At 32.6% G+C, this 22,395-nt stretch overlaps 2 protein-coding genes and 1 pseudogene across 2 annotated transcripts; 2 read left to right on the plus strand and 1 right to left on the minus strand.

Moving 5' to 3' along the window:
- Positions 1–486: 486 nt before the first annotated feature.
- Acsf2 (Acyl-CoA synthetase family member 2) lies at positions 487–11,813 on the plus strand. The gene is made up of 8 exons (XM_018518845.1): positions 487–684; positions 4,374–4,899; positions 6,893–7,076; positions 7,987–8,196; positions 9,175–9,309; positions 10,583–10,696; positions 10,797–11,033; positions 11,443–11,813. Exons 1-8 carry the CDS (start codon positions 582–584, stop codon positions 11,740–11,742), a joined length of 1,809 nt encoding a protein of 602 aa, XP_018374347.1. The 5' UTR covers positions 487–581; the 3' UTR covers positions 11,743–11,813.
- A 2,189-nt stretch (positions 11,814–14,002) lies between these two features.
- LOC108768437 (splicing factor U2af 38 kDa subunit) lies at positions 14,003–15,719 on the plus strand. Its single transcript, XM_018518848.1, has 5 exons — positions 14,003–14,148; positions 14,237–14,324; positions 14,669–14,735; positions 14,821–15,109; positions 15,186–15,719. Exons 1-5 carry the CDS (start codon positions 14,105–14,107, stop codon positions 15,418–15,420), a joined length of 723 nt encoding a protein of 240 aa, XP_018374350.1. The 5' UTR covers positions 14,003–14,104; the 3' UTR covers positions 15,421–15,719.
- A 5,412-nt stretch (positions 15,720–21,131) lies between these two features.
- The window catches only part of LOC108768440 (uncharacterized), a 60,522-nt pseudogene continuing 59,258 nt past the window's right edge, over positions 21,132–22,395 (minus strand).

Below are 22,395 nucleotides of genomic sequence, written 5' to 3' on the forward strand. Positions count from 1 at the left end.
AACCGTAAGTTGTGAAACTGGGCCTAAGAGTTCATTCCATTTCATGCACGATGTGCTAAACTCTACAAACATACAGTTAGTTTCAACAACAATCGTTCCTAAATTTAAAAATTATTGTTATGTTATCTATATATGATAAATCTTCACATACTTCATGATGCTTGTTCAGTTGAAACAGACACGTAGTGAGTGAGAAAACTTTGTACTATATATTTCTAAAAGAAAAGTTTATTTCTATACAAATATATAACGTATCAAACATTTCTTAAATTAAATTAAAGAACGCACTTTTATAAACCATTATAATAAAATTTATCTTGTCAGAAGAATTTTGACATTACGGAAGAGATAGCCTATCAACAATTTTTTAATGTATGGTTATTGTTAAAACGAAATAACTTAGATTATATTTAAGAAGGAAGAAGATTATAACTTATAAGAGAGATAATTAAGAAAAGATAGTAACGTTGTGAAAACAAGATAAGGATTTGACTCGTACTAGAACGTCCTTTAACAAAAAGTTTAGTGAGCGTCTCGCCTGTTTACGCTACACAAGTCTGATCAGTTTATTATTTAGAAAGATGCTTTTTTTATTTAAATCGGTTTCGCGATACGTCGTGTCTGGAATTTTAAATCATCAGTATCACTCACGATGCTTCTCTTTGTTGTATCTTAATTTTAAAGGTAAGTAAAGAAACATTATAATAAAATTAATTATATAATAAACTTCAAGATTTAGTACATGTACGGTCTAATAAATTTGAACTATTACAATACTTAGCATTTGAATTATATTATTATGGATGTTCTAGAACGCTGAATCAATAGAGATAGTTTCTATGTCTGCACAATCTCTGTTATCTGCATTAACGATAATTTCCAATAATGTCAATATAATTTTTAACATAAGCAATTGAAAATAAATATCAAATTACGAATTATTTCTCAGATATATAAATATTACAGGGCTGGGCATGTATTTGAAATACTTTTATTTAAAACACACTATTTGCAATACAAGCGTACTTTGTATTTTTTATTTTAGCGTATCACATAAAAGTATTACGTATTTTGTATTTAAAATCGAAAGATTGAAAGCTTTTTGTATTTTATTATATATGTATCTGTAATGTATTATTATATATGTATCTGTAATTCAAATAACAAGGTTAATTATCAATGTTAATATTTGAAATACAAAATACAAAATACTTTCATAATTTTTGTTATTAATACTGAAATATAAAATACAAAATACTTTTATACGCTCCCATGAAATACAAAATACAAAATATTTTCATGTACTCTGAACAAATACAAAATACAAAATATAATTGTCTTACCAATACTGTTGTTCAAATAAAAGTATTTCAAATACATGCCCAGCCCTGAAATATTATTATTCTTTCGACCGCACCGAGAAATAATTGTTATTAGTGTTTTATTAACATTATTTAATAGCAGTTAAAGAACTAATGTACATATAATAATATATTATAGAGTTGAACTATTTTATATAGTTAAACTATTTTATAGTTATTGCAATTAAAGTCAAATAATTACAAGAATTTATAAGTTCAGCTTTACTTGCAATAACTATAAAATAGTTTATTCAATTTTATATATATATATATATATATAATATATACATATATATTAAGTACGTATATAACGGGTGAGTGTTTCTTGTAGAGATGATGCATCTATGTTTCAACAAACTAACGAGATGACAGGTTTATATAGATAGTCATTCAAAATTTATATCAATCTGCTTGACAATAGTTTCTTCAATTTATTCTTATATGGAGCTATATAATTTTTCTGGATTTAATTCTCAATGTTTAATTTGTATTTATGAATGTTTATGGTTTATTAGAACATCACAGTACAATTAACAATAGATCGGTTAATCTTTTGGAAGTGGATCATGGTCTCATGGAAGCACTCGACTATGTCAACGTATACAACTGTCACCACGAATTTTATTAGAATAAAATAAATGTATTAGTAAGAATGTAAAGTATCTGAGGATGGCTCAATCCGAGAGTTGAAACATGTAGTAAGCTTTTGGTTGTACGTATGTTTTTTTACTATTAATAATAGTTTAAAGTTTTAGAAATAAAACTGACTATTATTGATCTTGTTATCTTTACGAGGGTCGTCTGAAAAGTTTTGAGCCTCATCATGAAGATCGCGTTACTCGTCAAAGCCATTCTGGTATTATAATCGTGATACTTACGAAAGATATCTGTGACAATTGTGGCCACTTTGGACGTTCAGTTCTTATTTGACAATCATTTGTGTCATTTTGTAAAAATAGAAAAAATTGAATATCGTGCTATAATTAAATTCTTGCATTTGAAAGGCAATACGTCTACGCAAATTAAAGCCGAGTTGGACACTATTTACGGGGACTCTGCCCCATCATTTGCCACCGTGTAAAAAAAAAAAAAAATGGTAGCTGAATTTAAACGTGGTCGTACCAGGTTAGCTGATGATGAGCGTTCGGGACGGCCAACAACTGCGACCACCACCGATAACATAGAAGAAATTCATCAAATGATAATGGACAACCGTCGAATTAGGGAGATAGCAGAGGCTGCTGGCATATCAAAAGAACGTGTTTGTCATATATTGACTAAAGAATTAGGCATGCGTAAGTTAACCGCGCGTTGGATGCCGCGATTGCTCACTCTGGATCAAAAACGCATTCGAATGAACATTTCTAAGGCCCTGCTGGAGCGGTTTAAGCGAAATGAGTCGGATTTTTTGCGTCGATTAATAACGGTTGATGAAACTTGGGTCCACCATTTCACTCCTGAAACGAAAGAACAATCAAAACAGTGGACCGCGAAAGGTGAACCTACTCCGAAGAAAGCGAAGACGGTTTTATCGGCGGGAAAGGTGAGGGCGACTGTTTTTTGGGACAGTGTCATGGAATTGATCGACTATCTTGAAAAAGGTAAAACAATGACAGAGACGTACTACGCATCATTGCTTGACAAGCTGAAGGCAGAAATTGAGAAAAAACGACCGCATTTGAAAAAGAAAAAAGTGCTATTCCATCAAGATAACGCACCGTCTCACACTTCGGCGGTCGCTATGGCAAAAATTCACGAATTGCGATTCGAATTAATTGACCATCCATCGTATTCACTAGATCTAGCCCCCAGCGACTTTTTTCTGTTTCCTAGGCTCAAAGTTTGGCTCGGAGGACAGAAATTTTCATCGAACGAGGTCATCGCATCCGTAGACGCCTATTTTGCAAAGCAAGACGATCAGTATTATTTGAATGGATTAAAGAGGTGGGAGCATCGCTGGAAAAAATGTATCGACTTAAAAGGAGATTATGTGGAAAAATAAAATTGAATTTGACCGAAAAATTACTTGTTTCTATGTTAGGCTCAAAACTTTTCAGATATACGACCCTCGTATATTCATTTTTGGTACATATACATTTTATATATAATATATATGTACATTAATTCTTATAAAAGAGAGTGTATACATATAAAACTTTATATTTGTCACCTATATAGTTGCTGTCAGAGTTGGGCACTATTCGAATAATGTTTTATTTAGAATATTATTCAAATAGGATTTTATTTATTATTTGCATTATTTATTATTTATATTATTAATTATTGATATTATTCGCCATTGTATTATTGTTATTTATTCGTTATTTGCATCATTCGTTATTGATATTATTCGTTATTGGTATTATTTGTTATTCGTATTGTTCTATTTTGTATTATATTGTTCCTAGAACACGAGCCTGTCACGAGGTCCTGTACGAAAATAAAGATCCACATTCCAAATAATATCTAATCATTGTTAGTTACTAATTGTACGCTAGTTTCACCACGCTTTATACCTTCGTTATCACTTTGGACTACGTTTAGTGTAAAATAAAGTTTAATAAAAAAAGTTGTTCTACATTATACTTTACAATGCACTCATATTAAATGTATCTATATATGTTGAATTATATATTATTCATTCGAATACATTGTATACTCGAATAAATTTTATTCGAATATATCTTTAATTCGAATTATTCCCATATACGCGAATATAAATGTTATTCGAATATAATTTTATCTTAGATACACAAAATAAATTTATATTCGAATACAAAATTTTTTATTTATGAATAAGACTTTATTCGTTATCCTTTATTCGTAAATGTGCCCAACTCTGGTTGCTGTTACTATAAAAAATGCGTCTTTTTTTGTTTTAGTGTAAGAATAAGTTTAATTATTAAACATTTGAGAAAAATCTTCAAATATAAAAATATATGAACAAAATATGATCGATGAGGATCAAACTTGCCGCTTTTGAATTTCATACATCACGATTAATTGTTGCAGAACGACGTCAGCTTCGAAAATTGAACATCCAAGCAAGGGTCAATCTTTCTCATGCAATCAAAATCGCTCACATGTACAATCCCGGTGAATCTCCTATACTATATAAAACCGTCGGACAACTATTAAGTGAGGCAGCTGCAACATGGCCCGAACGGACTTGCATCGTTTCGATTCCTCAAAATGTCCGTTTAACATTTACTCAGATTCTTCAGCGGGCCGATTCGTTAGCTGCGGGTTTCAAGAAGTTAGGTTTGAAAAAGGGTGATCGGTTGGGCATTTGGGGTCCAAATGATCTGGAATGGATCATAACTTTCCTGGCTGCGTCGAGGATGGGATTAATCGTCGTCGCAATTAACTCTGCTTATCAGTACGACGAATTAGTGTATTGTTTGCAAAAAGTTGGTGCAAAGGCGATTGTCTCACCCGAGAAATTCAAAACGCAGAATTATCCAAAGATGTTGCTCGCCGCCAAGGAAGTGTGCCCTACTTTGGAACATATTATTATTTATTCGCCCGATCATGTAACGTAAGAAACCACAATTGCTGTAATAATCACAACTAGAATATTAATTGTCGCACATCCTCAAAATATAGTGTAATGCATGATACAATAATTATGTCTTTAAGTTGGCTAATTAATAATAAGTAATTTCTGGCACTCTCGTGAGAGAGCAATCTTTTAAAGAAAGGAATATAACTTCCCTTAATAACAATTTGTTTAAAAAGCCACTAATTAATAAACTCTAATAGAGCATTTAAATGGCGCGATTATTACTTTTGGTATATATAATTATGACTTTGTTTTTTTTCAAATGACTGTGGCGCTCACAATCTTTCGTGAGCTTTTAGTATGTTCACACACTAGAACACGATCGCTTCACTAATCCGTGAATATCGCGTGAGCTGTCGCACTTTGACTGACAGAAATCTTTTGCTCGACTTTGCGAAATGGATTAAGAACACGTGATTATTGTATCAAAACGTCTCGTACGCTCACATTTTTCTAATGTCAGTTTCTGTACGACGTTCATTAGATTTCAAAAATTGGTCTGTCTAAATTTGTTTAAAGTGCAAATAGATCTTCGAATTTTTAATAAATTTTTTGTTACATTAAAAAAATATTAAGTCAAATCTAAAAATTCAGCTACATTTAATTAATACGTATTAATTAAAGACTAAAGAGTAATATTTTTTATATATCCTAATATATTAATAAGAAAAATTATGCTGTGCTTAATTTAAATCTTATTACAGTAGATAAATATCAAAATAATATAATATACTTTGATCTTATATTATAATACTTATATTATAATACTTTGAATATTCCTCTTGGTAAATGGCCAAGGTATGAGCGTTCTGTTTTATGACATGAGAATATCGATCTGAGGTCGAATAGACGAAGACGAAGATTGAACGACTTGAAATACTGAAAAGGGTGACGGTGTTTAAAACGAAACAATTTAAATGTCGAAGAAAACGTTCACAGTAATTTCGTCAAGCATCATTTCTTCGAAAACGTTTCCTTCTTTTTTTTTTATTACTTTGTCATGTGTTTCGTGCGTATGTCTCTGTTACGGGCAAAGTCTGCAAGTGTGCAGTGCCAACATTGCCTGGGCATTGTCAACATTACCCAACCCAATCGCGTTGGACAATGCTGACATTGTACAGTAGGTAACTCGAATAATGTCGACATTGCGCACTTTGTCCGTAACATCTCTAATAAGAAATGATCATCGAATTGACGTCAAGTCGACCTCGATACAATGTAATATCAATGATTTTGACATCAATTAGTCATATAAATACAGAACGCATAGATTGTGTATTATCTGATATTAGCATATCAGCAATTTTTATCAGCCTCTCTTCGATTCTTTGAATTGAAGAGAGATGCTGATATATAGAATCGGAGAGCTGAAAAAAAAAGAGAGCAATATGTTTCAATTCAAGCTATCACTGGCTGCGTTTAACAAAGAAAGCTGAGCGTTTAGTAATTCTTTAATATGATTGGTTCTTGCCTTTAGTTCTTCGCTGCATCTAAATGTAGAAACTAAAATCATATTAAAGAATCACTGAGCGCTCACTGATCAGTTTTCTTTCTCTGTTAAATTAACACAGCCACTCTTTCTAAACCGAAAGTGATAATCATAGGAATACGTCTTGCGCAGTCTATTCTTATTACATCCATTATGTAAAAATTTTACAACATCATTATATCCATGGTATAAAAATTTTACACCATGATTACCTATGATTTATTAAACGTTGATTCGACGTCCAATTGACGATCATTTTTCGCTGCACTCCGCGGATATGGACTCTCGCGTATTTCTTTTCTTCTTTCTGCTGTACAGCCCTTGAACTTTTACTGATCAACCGATTTGATTAATAACCGTGCTGTATGGAAGAATCATAGTGCAATTAGGTTAATAGCTTCACCGTGGTCTATCCATTCGTTCTCACAAACACCGTGCCATTGAGAGAATGTAAATGATATCAGCATGTTTAATTTATAGCGGTACACATCGTTTCGTCGACGTCGAAGTTTCGGCAACTAAAGCGGAAGTAGATGCGATCAACGCCGAACAGGATAAGATATCATGTCATGACGAATGCAGTATACAGTTCACGTCCGGTTCCACCGGAAAGTCCAAAGCCACGATCCTCTCACACATGAGTCTTGTAAACAACAGTAAAGAGGTGAGATGCACAAACAGAAAAATTAGATATTAGATAATTGCATTATAACTCCTTTTCGGGATTAATTGAATAATTAAGAAATTACTTATATTAGTACTATTTTTAACTTATAAGGGCCATAGCACACAACAAATTTAAGTAGTAAATGAATCACAGTAGAGATCGTAAGGCCAGTGTAAGCAACAGCCAATCCAACATGTGTTAATTTTTTTATTGTTTAAGTTTTTTTGTGTGCCATGGCTCTAACTTTCTCTCTCTCTCTCTCGCAAAACACAAATTAACAGTAGATATATCAATATTATAATTTATAATTTCTTATTCAATAATACAAATGTAATATCCCAGATAGCACATCATATTCTGAAAATATACTAAAAAGGTCATATCTGATATTCGTATGATATTCCTATGTCCGCAACAACATTGTTCGCAGTATATCCTCAGAATATCGAGATGAATTTCGAAAATTTTCCTTAAGAGTAAGAAATATCTATTAAAAATAATGTTCTTCGCTAACAGAATATTATTTTTAATAGATATTTCTTACACACTCTTAAGAAAAATTTTCGAAATTCATCTCGATATTTGAAGGATATACTGTGAACAATGTTGCTGCGGACATAGAAATATCGTACGAATATCAGATGTGACCTTTTTAGTATATTCTCAGAATATTCTCAGAATATAATGTGCTATCTGGAATAATACATGTTGTAATAGCTCATTGTTGAGTAGAAAATTGTAACATTGATGTTACCGATAGTTTGTGTTCTGTAGAAAGATATGATAATAATTTAAAGTGATTTTTTCATTAACGAAGTTTCTTTATGTTTCACATCTGAACTAAGTTCAGTGAAGTAGGTTATTGTTCTATATCTTAGAAAGAATCGTTTTATTTTTGTGTTGGCAGTCTGCGCGACGGGCAAACATAACTATCGAGAACAAAATATGTTTAAACATGCCACTTTACCATGCGTTCGGCATGGTAATGGGCCAACTGCTTGTCTTTCACACGGGAAACACTCTCGTTATAGAAGAACACTCCTTCAATCCGGTAAAAACGTTGAAGGCTATAGCGCAAGAAAAGTGTGCCATAACATATGGAACGCCAACTATGTGGGTAAGCAAGAACAAAATAGATGCATGCTAGATTGTTTGAAAAATTTCCATTCGATATAAATGCACGTGGCATATTCCATAAGATTTTAAAGATTGTATTTCACAGTTGAGAAGTAACGCACGTTACTCTTGCAACGCTGTTACTATTATTGTTATTTTTTTAAATATAATAGTTGTTACTTTTCTCTGTCTGTAATGATAACGTCATTACATTTTTGAGACTATGACACACAAAATTTGAATAGTAAGACGTAAGTAGTCTTTGATAATGAATATTTTCTTGATAAGAATCTTAAAATGTACTTGTCACAAATTTTAGAAAAACTAATTTAAAAAATTATTATGTACTTAAAACAAGAATTTATTTTCTTTTAAAGAATATTATAAAATTGATTGAAGAAACGATTTCATATAATGAGTATAACGGTAATAATTGCTTTTTATGAGAAAAGTACATTAACGGTAACGCATTATTCTTATAAAATAACGTTGGCAGTCCTGATGCATTTAATTATGACGTCAAGACAATCACTATTCTAACGATGTGTTAATGGTTAATTATTAATAGTATCAAAAGTTAGCTGGGAGCCGTAAAAATATGCAATGAGTAATCGCTGGTCATGCTTCCCGGACGGAATTTCAAATCGATGAAACTTATTATGATTCATGAATAAATATCGCTAAGCTAAACTTTGTTTATATTTATATATTCTCACAAAACAGTTTTATCTTTTGCACAATTTACTTTCGATATACCTGTTATAATGATAAAGTAAAATAATCTCACCATTCTTTAACATTGCATTATCAACAATTTTCATTATCATTGCATTTACAATTTGGGTTAAAATATAAAATTTAAAGAAGAGTTTAAAACATAAAATTTAAACTTTATTCATGATTAGTCAGTCTCCATTTTTTTCAGAAATTTATAGAAAATTAATTTTTTCATTAAATTGAGTTTCATGTATGATTCTAGGTAAATTTAATCGAGGCACAGCAACGGTTACAGCTACCGATAGACAGTCTTCAGGCAGGAATTACCGGTGGTGCACCCGCACCTTCTGAACTCTTCAAACGAATACGAGACGTGCTAGGATTTAATGATATAATGGTAAATTCAATCAAAGCCATGGCTCTTCAATTCTTCAGCTTTAGCAATTATTCATCATGATGCTATTATATAATTGAGCAGCATCGTACATTTTGGAAGATAATTTTAATATTTTTAATAAATAAATAGTCAAAGACTTAGCGAAATTCGCTGATAAGAAATAATGAGCATAAGCCAAGTTGGATGTAAATGTACATATTAACATGAAAATGTATTGAACGAAATGTAACAGTAACAAACGTTTAATTTTTACGACATGTAACAGTAAAAAACGTTTCGAGTATTATTTCAAATATAATCCCAGACAGTCAAATGCCTCTGAGGTTGCCGTCATGTTGTTGGCAACCGTTGAAGCAACCAATTTCTAGACATTCGAGCCAAGGTGTTTCGTCATTGTGCGTCTTAGGTTGTACTCATATGAATTCGACATCAGATTACAGCAAATTGGTGGTAATTTGTTGACATTAGTATATTTCCTCATCATCAGTTGTCGTCATGTTGCCGTCACATTGCTGGTAACATACCATACTAATATTTCTGACTGTTTTCAAAATTCAACTAAATATAATTTGTATAATCATTATATATTGCTGAGTACGATAAGATACTTGATATGACGACGGCAAACAAACAACAATTATTCAACACTCATGTAGTGCATTAGTTTGCTCGATATGATTAACGTTTAATTATTTAGGATTATTTAGGATTAACTTAGTTATGTTATTTATGTTAATTATGTTGATTTATATGTATATTTATCTATATATTTATATATAAAAAATTAAATGAAATATATAACTGCAATAATAACGTTTTGAGTATTACATCATCTTCAGTGTAAGGTCACTCGATAAATATACATATAAATTAAGAATATAAATCAACATAATTAACATAAATAACATAACTAAGTTAATCCTAAATAATCAAATGTGATTAATCATATCGAGCAAACTAATGCACTGCATGAGTGTTGAATAATTGTTGTTTGTTTATCGTCGTCATATCAAATATCTTATCGTACTGAGCAACATGCAATGATTGTACAAGTTATATTTAGTTGAATTTTGAAAGCAAACAGTCAGAAATATTAGCATGGTATGTTACTAGCAATGTGACGGCAACATGACGACAACTGATGAAGGAAATAAGCACCCAGATATCCAGCTTGGCTTATAGTATATTACTTCTGATCATTTAATATTTGTATATATAATTATTTATATATTTATATAAATCCCTGCATTGTGAGATAAACTTTCATTTCCAGAGCATATATGGTCTTACAGAAACAACAGCTATAGTATTTCAGTCGATACGTGGAGAAGGTAGACATCTTACTGAGACCACTGTTGGTCATTTGGCGAATCATATTGAAACGATGGTGCACGTCAATTTTTTATTCTGAGGATAGTTTTCTCTAATTTCGACTTTTAACATTTTATGATATATGTATTTTTTTTACGCATATCTCTGTCGATTAGATTGTCGATGAAAAAGGTGTGACCGTTCCTTTTGGAAAACCTGGCGAACTTTGGATTCGCGGTTACTGCACAATGTTAGGTTACTGGGACGACAAAGAAAATACAAAAAAAACTTTGACGAAGGATGGCTGGTTGAAGACGGGCGACCAATTTGTCTTACAGGAAGATGGATACGCTAGTGTAGTCGGAAGACTCAAAGATATGATTATTCGGGGAGGAGAAAATATTTTCCCTAAGGTAAGTATCATGATTCATAGTGTACGATTTATATTACTCATTCATTACTTAATACATCTTATTTTTCTGTAAAGAGTCGATTGAAAACATTAAATAACATTAATGATATTTTATAAGTTCTTTTGGCAATATCTGAAATAGAACACATACAGCTTCAAAATGACGTTAAAATGAATTTTAACTGACTCAAAAAAGTGACTTTTAATAATAATTTTAAAGTAATTTTGATGTTATAATGACTTTTTATTTTACTTGGGACTTAATTTTCTCAAAGAGAAATTAATTCCTATTACTATCGATATGACTCCAAATAATTTATATGTAATCTTAATTTTGAGAAATTAAAAACGCATAAAAAAATTTTTAAGACTCAATTCGAAGATTTTACCAACTTCAAATTTTATCGTAGGAAATCGAAGACTTCCTGACGATCCATCCCAAAGTAATGCAGGTACAAGTTATAGGAGCATATGACAAGGTGTATGGAGAAGAAGTTTGTGCGTGTATTCAACTTCGCGACGGTGCGAAGATGACCAAGGAAGAATTAATAGACTATTGTAAAGGCAAAATAGCGCACTTTAAAATACCGCGTTATGTACAGTTCGTAAATGAATATCCAAAGACTAATACCGGAAAAATTCAGAAATTTCGTCTAAAGGAACAAATGGAACAGAGTAGTGTAATACCAAAAACTCCAAAACTTTCGTAACAAACGTATATAATAATGAGATTTTAAAAAAATATTAGTGGAAAAAGGAATTAAAAATTTAATTAGATTTATCGCGAGATTTAGGTAAGAAATTAGTTAAGAAATTAATCAACGGAATTAGGAATTATATATATTAAGAACATATATATGTGTTATATATATTATTAGAAGAAATACTGTTGTCTCAACGTTGTATATTTATAGAAATATTAATTGTTATTCTTATTATTGTCGAAATATTTTTAATTAAAACTATGTTGAGAAGGACTATGAACCATGAGAATAAAATTAGATATAAATAGTAAGCAGAATATATTAATAGGCGCTAACGCCTATAAAATATTTTTAATCTTCTACGATCGTATGTCGAAATGTACATAGGGGAGACCGAGGCCGATTGTCACAGTTTTTGATTATTGATTTTTAGAAAAAAGTGGATGCCTGATTTTAAAATATTATATGTGTTACAATATACCTACATCCTTTAGGTATTAAAAAAAATATTACTCGTGAATTCATCATATCATAAAAATAAGTTATTTAATTTTAAATGAAGCTGCGAAAATATGACAATTAACCCCGTGTTCTGGGTTGATTGTCACACGTTCTATAGGATATTAGCATATTTGTTATGGCAGTAGCATATTTGTTATGGACAACACATATAAAAAACAGAATTTTTATTTTAATATCAGTTCTATATTTTGAGAAATAATAGTAATTATAGTATTAATACAAATAAAATAATTATTTTAATCATAAAATACGTAATTTGTTTTTGTACCATAGTTTCTATATGAAAAATGAAAATATATATATCTACATGAAATATAATATATTTGTAAGTATATTCTCTGAAAATGTGTCCTCTAAAGATATTAAAATTAATTATCACCTAATCTCGTCTCATTTTGGTCAATCTACCCCACATAGCAATTTTTAATAAAAGAGATTGTATTCTCAAACTTAGTCAGAATAATGATTACTTAATTGTAGCAAAGATCTTCTAAGATATGTCATTTTCTATGAATACAGGGATATTACGATTAATAATGCCAAAGACTTGTCAGACAACAAAATAGGTGATTATAAAAATTTACTCACCGACTTCATTTTCTCAAAAATCGCTATAAATAATATATACAATGCTTGTGGTGCAAACCATTTTACACAACAAATTAATATTATATCAGCTATCTACAGTAAAAAAAAGAGATTTTTCTGCCGTGTCTTATTTGAGTTATAAGCATTTTGACAATCAACCCCATACGATAACCAGCCCCGGTCTCCCCTACTGGCCATTTTATTAGAATAAACAATTAAAATAATTATTTTTTAAACATTAATACGAAACTTTTATTTTAGTACACTATTAATTCAGATATAAGTTCTACTTAATTAAAATATACATTAATTATGTGTAAATTAATTACAAGAGTTGTACATTTACACATATAAAAATATAATAATTTACATCTCGTATACAACATAAACTATACTCTTAGAAAAATTTAATATTGTATATTTATAAGTGTTAAATTTGTATAACTAATTAATTATTTGTTTTGAATATTAATAGCATTGTTGTTAGTGATTATAATACTTAAAATAAGTTATAATTAATCACTAATCAATTTAATTTAACTTATAGTATTAAATGTTTTTTCAGAATTTTTGTATGAATTGAAACATTTTGAATAAATACTAAGAAAGTCTTTTCTTAGAATTTTTCATATATGAATTTTGAAATATTTTAAGATTTTTAAGATTTCTCTTCCTATATAATTTCTTAAAAAAAAAAAAAAAAAAAAAAAAACTAGAATTTCATAAAAAATTATACAATTAGAGAAATCTTAGAAATTTTAAAAATATTTCAGAATTCACACATATAAAAATCTAATTTAATAATTTATATATTCTACTTCGTTTGTGCTGTGCACATAAAAAAATTCGTGTAAACTTAAATATTTACATATTTCATGTAAATGTTATCTTAGGCTAAATTTCAAAACAATAAAATTTTTCTCGAAGAAAACGTTTTAGAATATAGCCTTGAAGTATACAGCACAACTTTGAACTATAAGGCCTGTTCTTTTTAACTGAAATTCTTGCACGGTTCATCTTTTCTCTTTTTTTCTTCAACGTAGAGAGAAAAGGAAGAAAGATGAATTGTGCAAGAACTTTAGCTAAAAAGAACAGACCTATGATTCGCTGTATTGACAATACCCTGTCGGTAAAACAGTACTTCGATGTATTCCTGACCGTGGCCGTGCTCGATATGTCGCCGGATATTTAAAAGCGGAAAGATCTGTTTTTTTCTTGATACAATTGTGACACGCTTCAGCCAGAGGAGTTTCAAGCTATGGCTGAATATCTGGCGTCAATTTTCGGGACTGAGAAGGACAAGTAAGCGTAAAATCCATGTTTTATATATCGCTGGTTTATACGAAATAGGTTATGATCGTGATGTAAACTTTATTTATTTCTCTTGCAGAGTCAATTGCTCCTTTTATTTCAAGATAGGTGCCTGTCGACATGGAGATCGATGTTCGCGAATTCACAACAAGCCAACTTTTAGTCAGGTAAGATTTACTTATCTTTTTCTACATATTTTATATTTTTGTGTTTATGATTACAATAATTTGCATATCTTAATGTTGATATGTAATGTATAAGGCTTTTTATGAATAACATATTTATATCTTATCATTAAGATATAACTTTTGTCAAACAATTTTTGTCAGTTAAATATGTTACTCTGTCAGGACCGTGGTAATCTTGCATAAGAATTTATACCAATATTTGTCTTGAATTTAAACACATTAAACTTTAACACAAATTAAATGTTTAAGTGGATCCAAGAAATTAATAGAATTAAATTTATTATCACGCGATACATCGTTTATGCAAAGTCTGTGTTCTTCAGACATGTCTACTGCAGAATCTTTATGTGAACCCTCAGAATTCTGCAAAAAGCGCAGATGGATCTCATTGTAAGTACATGTATTGAATCTTAATGAGAGTATTCTATATTGTACGAAATGAGGATTATGTAGTTTGGAATGTATTTTACGACAGTGGTTGCAAATGTCTCCGACGAAGAAATGCAAGAGCATTATGACAATTTTTTCGAGGACGTATTCATCGAATGCGAGGACAAGTATGGCGAGATTGAAGAGATGAACGTGTGCGACAATCTTGGCGACCACTTAGTCGGAAATGTTTACATTAAATTTCGCAGAGAGGAAGATGCTGAGAGAGCAGTCAATGATTTGAATAATCGTTGGTTCGGTGGCAGACCGGTTTACGCCGAGCTTTCACCCGTTACCGATTTCCGTGAGGCCTGCTGTCGTCAATACGAAATGGGGTAATTGTGAGCTAATACGATTTAAAGTACATAATAAATAGGCACGAAAATGTATATGAGAATTGTGTGCATTTAGTGAATGCACGCGCTCTGGATTTTGCAATTTCATGCACTTGAAGCCGATCTCCCGGGATCTCCGCCGATATTTGTACAGCCGGAAGAAGAGCAAGGGTCGATCAAGATCGCGATCGCGGTCGCGAGGGCGCGAACGTAGGAAGAGGTCCCGATCTCGAGATAGAAGATCCAGATCCAAAGATCGACGTAAGGGAAGAGACGAGAAGGGCAGAGATGGTCGATCTGGTCGCTATTAATAAAATTTTATCCTTACACTTATAATTAAATTTAGTTTCTTATTAATGTGTTCAGTTCTGCTTATCCCAATCCCGTTTGATTCTTGATATTTGAATAAATTACATAAAATTATTTCTTTAAAAAAACAAATAATAGGTTAGAACGTTTGCATAAAAGATTTTATGTCTAATTCCTAATTTTTTTCCTTCGTTGTTTTATCATTAATGTTCAGTGTCGAATTACTGTGGTATTGTGACTTGAGTTCTGTAGTAATGATATAGACGGCAGCATTCACTGAGGTGAAACAAAAATAAAATATTGTATTTTTACAAGATGTAATTTTTTGTGTATGCATATTCCTTAAAATAGTTAATGTATTCAAGTTTTTCGTTTTTGCATTAAAATATTGAGAAAAATATTTTATTGGTGTCCTGATTTTCCTTTTCTATTAAAAAAAAGGATATGGAGAGGTAATGAAACTAAAATATATATATTTATCACAAATGATTCATTACACAGTTTATACGTATTCACTTATACTTTTTTATTTTTTAAGTAAGTAATGAAGTTTTAAAATTGTTATGTATTTCTCAATGAAATAATTGTATATTTGACATTTTGATTATTTCAGTAATATTTTTGAAATAGTGTTCAAAACAAAAACGGATTTATATATAAAATTTATATAAAAATTGTTTTTTATCGAATTTCCTTCCTCGATATTTTCTACTAGAAACTTATACATTTGCCGCAAGATGTCACTTGTAGTATCTTGTGTCATAAAGTTTTATTTTCAGGTGCTATCACTACATAAAAAATCATTTCATGAATTGTTGCTTGAGAAACAGCGTTTTTTTTTACAAAAGTTAATTTGTTTAAGAAAGAATTTATGTAAATTATAAGGTGTATGAAAAAAGATACAGATCTCTAAGAAGTATATTATAAAGTTAGGTCATATTACATTATTCGATTCAATCGCAATAAAATTCTTGTACAGATTTTATGTATTCCAAGATATGAACTTGTAACAAGGTAAACAAATTTCTGGAATATAACTTCCAACGTAAATGGTAGATTCTTTCCTAGTAGTAATAGTAGCTTACAATCTTCGCGCAGTGTAGCTGTTCGCGCGAGCCAAGTCTTTATTCCTTTTTATTCTTATTTTAATCGGTACCCAAGCATATTCCTTGTCTCGTGCCGACCAACTGTTGCTCAACAAGTTGTTGTTGAAAGATGACGCGAAGGTGCAACGGGCGCGCGCGCAGCCAAGCAAGAATAGCAAGAAAAAAAATTAGAAGGGAGTGGAAAAAAGAAAGGAAAAAGGAAAGAAAAAAAACGCAGCAGGAAGCGAGAGGAAGAGAGATAAAACGGACGGCTTTCAAGGAGAATCACGTCTCTCCTCGAAATCGGTTCATCCGAACCGGGCACGTGTTTCGGCTGGGCCTAATTGCCGGGACTCTTGGGGCCTCTTGCCTCGCTTCAAGACTCCGAACGGGCGTGCATTACCGCAGCAGATGGTGGTCGTGATTGCAGCTGCCTCCGATGAACACCACCTGCCTTCTTCTTTGGACGGCTATCGGAATACCGATGCCCGTTTTCTTCGCTGTCATGCACTCACTATGCCATCGTTTATCTCGCTTTCGAGATTTATCTCCATCGATTTTGCGCTATCGCCCTTTACTTGGGAGGGGGACGGGGGATGATAATCCCGACCAGAGAAATCAATATGCAACGAGTTGTAGCCGATTTTATTAATGTTCAACACATTCGCGCTGAGAAAAACGTCCGTGATGTTTACATATTGCTGTAATACAGCTACATAAAACATGGGCGATTCCGTTAAACATGTACATAATTATTCGTTTGCGTCCATACGTGGAATTCGATTATGGATGAGCGGTAAACGCATCGTGGTCGTCTGTCATGGTTTAGCTATAATACGTTACAGCGAATACGGTGTTTTTCAGATATTTCCATATATTTTTGTAACATCATACATTAAATAAAACGCGTCCGTAAATGTTATCGCACTTCCAAGTTGATTTCAATATAAATCCATAAAAAATATATCCCATATACTGAATATATACCGTAACAAATTTTATATTGTTGAAAATTTACGGTTGAATTTTCTTTGACTGCGGTTGTAAATTTTTTAACAATAGAAAAGGCTCGATTTTTATTTAATAAAGTAATTGACAATGCTATTTCTCGAAAATATGATAATAAAATTGTTATAGCTTTTAAAATTCTCTTCTCCAAAATCATATAATTAATTTATAAATGAAAAATTCCTAAATACAATAATATGTTTACGAATCTGAAAAGATGAGGATTGTTATAAATAGATATCCATAAATGACAATTTTAATTAGTGCCAATTAGAGAGAATGTTCTTGGTTAATTTCAATTTAATAATTCCGATATTGAATTGAAATTCTGTCAACTAAATGTTCTTTTCTTCATAATAAATTCTGCGAGAAATTTGCTCAGTCGCGCGTGATACTTGAGATTTCACGAAAGTACAGAAATATTCTCGAGGACGTCGATACGCGGGATTGCAAATTGAAAGCCGAGTTAGAGCTGAGAATGATAGTCCATCCGAGAGTTCAGTATACCATAATTAATCCTGGCAATCCGCCAGAACATCCTGGTCACAAAGGAGAGACTCGTTTCTGTATGCTAGACGATGGGAGTAGGAGGGAAAAAGGAGAAAAAAAGAGAGAAGAGAGAGACGGAAATAGATAGATATAAGATAGATAGATAGATAGATAGATGAGTAATTAGACAAATAGACAAGACAGATAGATAAGGGCGTTTATGTTAATATTTTAGGGCAAACCCTCTAAGAACATAGAAAAAAACAAAGAACGAAAGTAAAGAAATTAAAAATATGGAATAATAAGAACTATAATATGAATAAAATATAAAAACTATACGCTGTTAAATTCATTATGTCAAATTATACCAAATTAAAATAATTTTTAACCATTTTTCTATAGTTCGCCACGGCTCAACAAGATTAATTTAATTAAAACAACGGAATGGAACAATTTAACTTAAGAAAATTTATTAAAATTTTATTCTAGTTTACTTAATTATTTACTAAGTGCATATGTTAATATGGGTCGGTATTCATAGTCGGTTCTTATTTTAAAACCGTCTTAAGTAATGCCTTAAGATACTAATACGGCTTCCTGATTGGTTTATGACATCTTAAGACTATACTTAAAGACAATCTTCAATATAAAAACGTCTATGAATGTCGGTCATGGACGTTGTTTACCTCGAAATTAAATACAAAAATGGATTGATTTATATTTTATATATACGGAAGATGAAAATAACAAAATGTTACTAAAGACAAGAGATTGGGTTACCATCGGCTCTTTTAGTATCTAGTAGTGTTGAAATTATAAAAGTAAAATAAAGAAAACAGAAGATAACATAGTAAGTAGAGGACAAATGTGAAAAATGAAAGAGAGAAAGAGAGACGAAGTTGTGGAGCAGCTCCCGAAATATGCGCGCAGAAAATCGCGCGTTCACCAAAGTCCGAGAACAATGGATAGCTGTAACCGCGATTTCCCTCGTCAGGGAAACGAGCTAACGAGCTGTCAAACGTCACCGAGTTGGAAGAGCCCCGGGCGTTGTTGAATCTCGATGGCACGGCGACGGACACATCTTCGATCGGCTACCTCGCGAACCGAGCCTTCCGGAGCAGGACGTGTCCCCGTCTTCCGCTAACTGTGCGACGGAGATTGGCAATTACGTCCACCGAGATCGATTTGATATTGAAAACTGGAAACGTTTCAAATAGCAATCTCGAGGGGGGGAATCTCGAGTACCACAGTGAACAAAACGTTCGGCCCCGATTGGGATTCTCCTTATTTACTTCATAAACATCGTTGTACCGTAACGCTCTCGTCAACGTGACAATTTTAATTAATGAGTCGTATTATTTTAATTAATGAGAGGATATTATTGTTCACTTAAATATCCTCTGTTCTATTCGTCGTTTTTTAACGAGGGGATAAATCGACTTAACGGTATTACGCAAAAATTGCAATTGAACTTTAGACACGTTGCCTTTGCGACGTAAATGATTTATGAAAGCGAGGGGAAACAAGGGTCGTCGAAGAGAGCCATTCCATAAAATACGGATAACTGCGTGTCGAACAACGGCGAGAGGTGCGGGAGGAGAAGAGAGTGGAGAGGACGCCTTTCAATCCCTCTGTATGAGACGACTCGTTCAATGGTGGAAAAAAAATGTTTCGCGGGGCCATTTAATCGCAAGGTTCGAGTGCCGCCTGCGAAAAGCCCGAATCAACAGTGCTCTGAAAAAAAGATGGGCAAACCTCACCGAAATTCGATCATCGCACCGGTTGATCTTGCAGGTGATCCCGACGAAGAGTGAAGCTGCAGAAGCTACATCCGGCGGCTGCATCTTTCGGCGAGAGAGTGATAGCAAATGAGTGAGAGAGAGAGAGAGAGAGAGAGAGAAGAAAATAACCGGTAGAAATTTGTAGTACATGCAACGTGATGACCTAATTGGTATAATAATAAAAATGGCGCGTTTCGGCGTTGCTTTGAATTCTCGTTTATATGCAAATGCATCCCGGTCGCGAACGCTTCAACGGCTATATCCGAACCTCTGCAAAAAGCCGATCCGCTTCTTCCGTTGGCGTTAAAACGATCTAAATGATCTAATCGAGTCTCGTCTATGCTCGTTGCATGCCGGGTCGTCGTCGCGTCATCCGCGTAATTATTTCAAAGGCTGTTTGAAGGAGAGAGAATGAGAGAGAGAGAGAGAGAGAGAGAGAGAGAGAGAGAGAGAGAGAGACTTTATTCCAAATCGTTCAAAATTCAGCTCGCAACGATATTTCCCCAGTTTGCTCATAAACAAAATGAAATTATGTATCGTAGAATTTTAACATTGAATATTTTATTACAGGATATTATACTGTAATAAAATTACATCAATTCTGTATACATAATGATGATTATTGGTTATACAAGCAGTGATACGAAAAATGCAAAATTTAAATATTCATTAAAATACGTAGGATATATTAACTCCTTAATTAACTGAAACCGTTGAAATTTATATAATTGGTAGACTTGTCGCGAGACATTATTCTTGATACTGTCTCTTGATAGTTTTACATGACAAAACGTTATCACGCGTTACTTTATTCAAATTTCTTTTTCCTGAAATATTCTCTAGATTATTTTGGCTCCTTAATTAGCTTAATCGTTGATGTTTTTATGTAATAAAACGTTGCCTCGCGTTACTTTATTCCAACCAATTTCTTTCTCTCAAAATAACTTTCAAATTATAACTCTTTAATTATACATATATAATAGCTCTTTAATCAGCTTAAATCGTTGATATTTTTATGTGATAAAACGTTATAACGAATTATTTTATTCTAGTTTCTTGTCTCATTTAATTATCTCGAAATATCCTTAGATTCTATATCTTACATTACTCAACGTATTCATATATTATTTTTTCTATTTAAAAGCACTTGAATAACGTTTTCAAGAATCGGACATATTCCTCTCGAGATACTCCGTGCAGACGGAGCGATATAGCGTTTCCGAGAGATTTATGAGGGACGTCTTTTACACCCTTCCTCTTTCCTGCTTCAGAAAAGAAAACCAGTTCATCAGAATTCATTGCAATCGGTATAATCGAAATCTGTTTTTGTTCTTCCTCGATTGTGCCGCGATAATGGACAATGACATTGTTAGGGGATGCGAGAAAGGTAGGAAGAATGGGGAGAAAAATGGAAGAAGCCGCGTCGGCGAAGAGGGTGACTGCCGTCGTCACAGGAAGCGACTACCATGAACGGGAGAATAACGGCGAGTTTAATATGGCGCCGCGGGGCTCGTTTAATCATTTAATCGAGTCCCCGGTATGCCTCGGTTTTCCACCATCGTCGTTTGCACCTCATCTCGTCCCATTCTCGTCTCGACGAATACCTTCGGAAAGGCCGATTACTTAAGGACGATTTCGCGCATGTTGCCTTCCTTCTCTTCTTCCTCCGTTTCATCTCCTCTTCGAGCGTTCGAGACTTTTCCCCGTCGTGGTCTGGCTTTTATCCCAGCCCTGCAATATCCGGTTGCACTGGTAGCTCATCAAGTCCGGATCGGTATCCGCGAGGCCTGAATCCGCCGAGCGTGCAGATGGCCCCGTTGATCCTGGACAGCAATATTCAAATACAAAGGGTAGCTGAGCCGCTTCGAGTGCAGAGTACACACTCGACGGATCTGCAGTCGTAGTAACTTGCGAGAATATCGATGCAATGAAAGAATCTAAATGCCTACAGATGTCTTTCGAGCCGTAAGTCGAGTAATGGATCCCTATAAGACACGTGCAAAATTGCGCATAATTTCCTATACTCTTGTATTTAATACATCGCGTAATTAGGTTTTTCTCAAACGACAATGTATGAATGCAAATTCTATCAAAAGGGGAATAATTTACACGAAAAGGATGATTTTGCTGAAGTATTTAAAAATTTAGATAGATACGCAGAACTGAAAATAATTTTGTTGATCCATCGAAATAATTAAATCATAAATTACGTAGGAAACACATGATAAGCTGCAAAAAATGTTGACATTTTAGCAACTAATTTGAGCGTCCTACATAATTGTTTTGATGGTCCTGCAAAATTATTTTCAGGTCTGTATGTATAAGCTAAATTTTTAGACACTTCAGCAAAATCGTTCTTTCCGTGTATTTATTGTGATTTAATTCGTATAAAAAGAAGGAGACTACTTTTTCACGCAGCTTTGGAAAATATTTTCACGTTTTTTTGCAGCTCGATATGATTTTACAATAAGCAATTTAAAATTTTATTGAAATTGTCACGCATATTCTCGGATTTTTCAACGTATCGAATTGTTAGGACAAAACGTTCCAGCTATGAGACACATGTTCGATCGCACGTGAAAAAAGCGACAGTACCACGTGAAAAAATAATGAC

This window comes from Trachymyrmex cornetzi, unplaced genomic scaffold (genome assembly GCF_001594075.2).
Source record: "Trachymyrmex cornetzi isolate Tcor2-1 unplaced genomic scaffold, Tcor1.1 scaffold797, whole genome shotgun sequence".
In the NCBI taxonomy this organism is placed as follows: Eukaryota; Metazoa; Arthropoda; class Insecta; order Hymenoptera; family Formicidae; genus Trachymyrmex; species Trachymyrmex cornetzi.

Coding starts and splice junctions, on each gene's coding strand:
- Acsf2 (XM_018518845.1), top strand. CDS start 582: ATGCTTTTTTTATTTAAATCGGTTTCGCGATACGTCGTGTCTGGAATT. Junction 4,900..6,892: donor TATTCGCCCGATCATGTAAC/GTAAGAAACCAC, acceptor TTTAATTTATAG/CGGTACACATCGTTTCGTCG. Junction 9,310..10,582: donor TAGGATTTAATGATATAATG/GTAAATTCAATC, acceptor TTTCATTTCCAG/AGCATATATGGTCTTACAGA.
- LOC108768437 (XM_018518848.1), top strand. CDS start 14,105: ATGGCTGAATATCTGGCGTCAATTTTCGGGACTGAGAAGGACAA. Junction 14,149..14,236: donor TTCGGGACTGAGAAGGACAA/GTAAGCGTAAAA, acceptor TTTCTCTTGCAG/AGTCAATTGCTCCTTTTATT. Junction 14,736..14,820: donor AAGCGCAGATGGATCTCATT/GTAAGTACATGT, acceptor ATTTTACGACAG/TGGTTGCAAATGTCTCCGAC.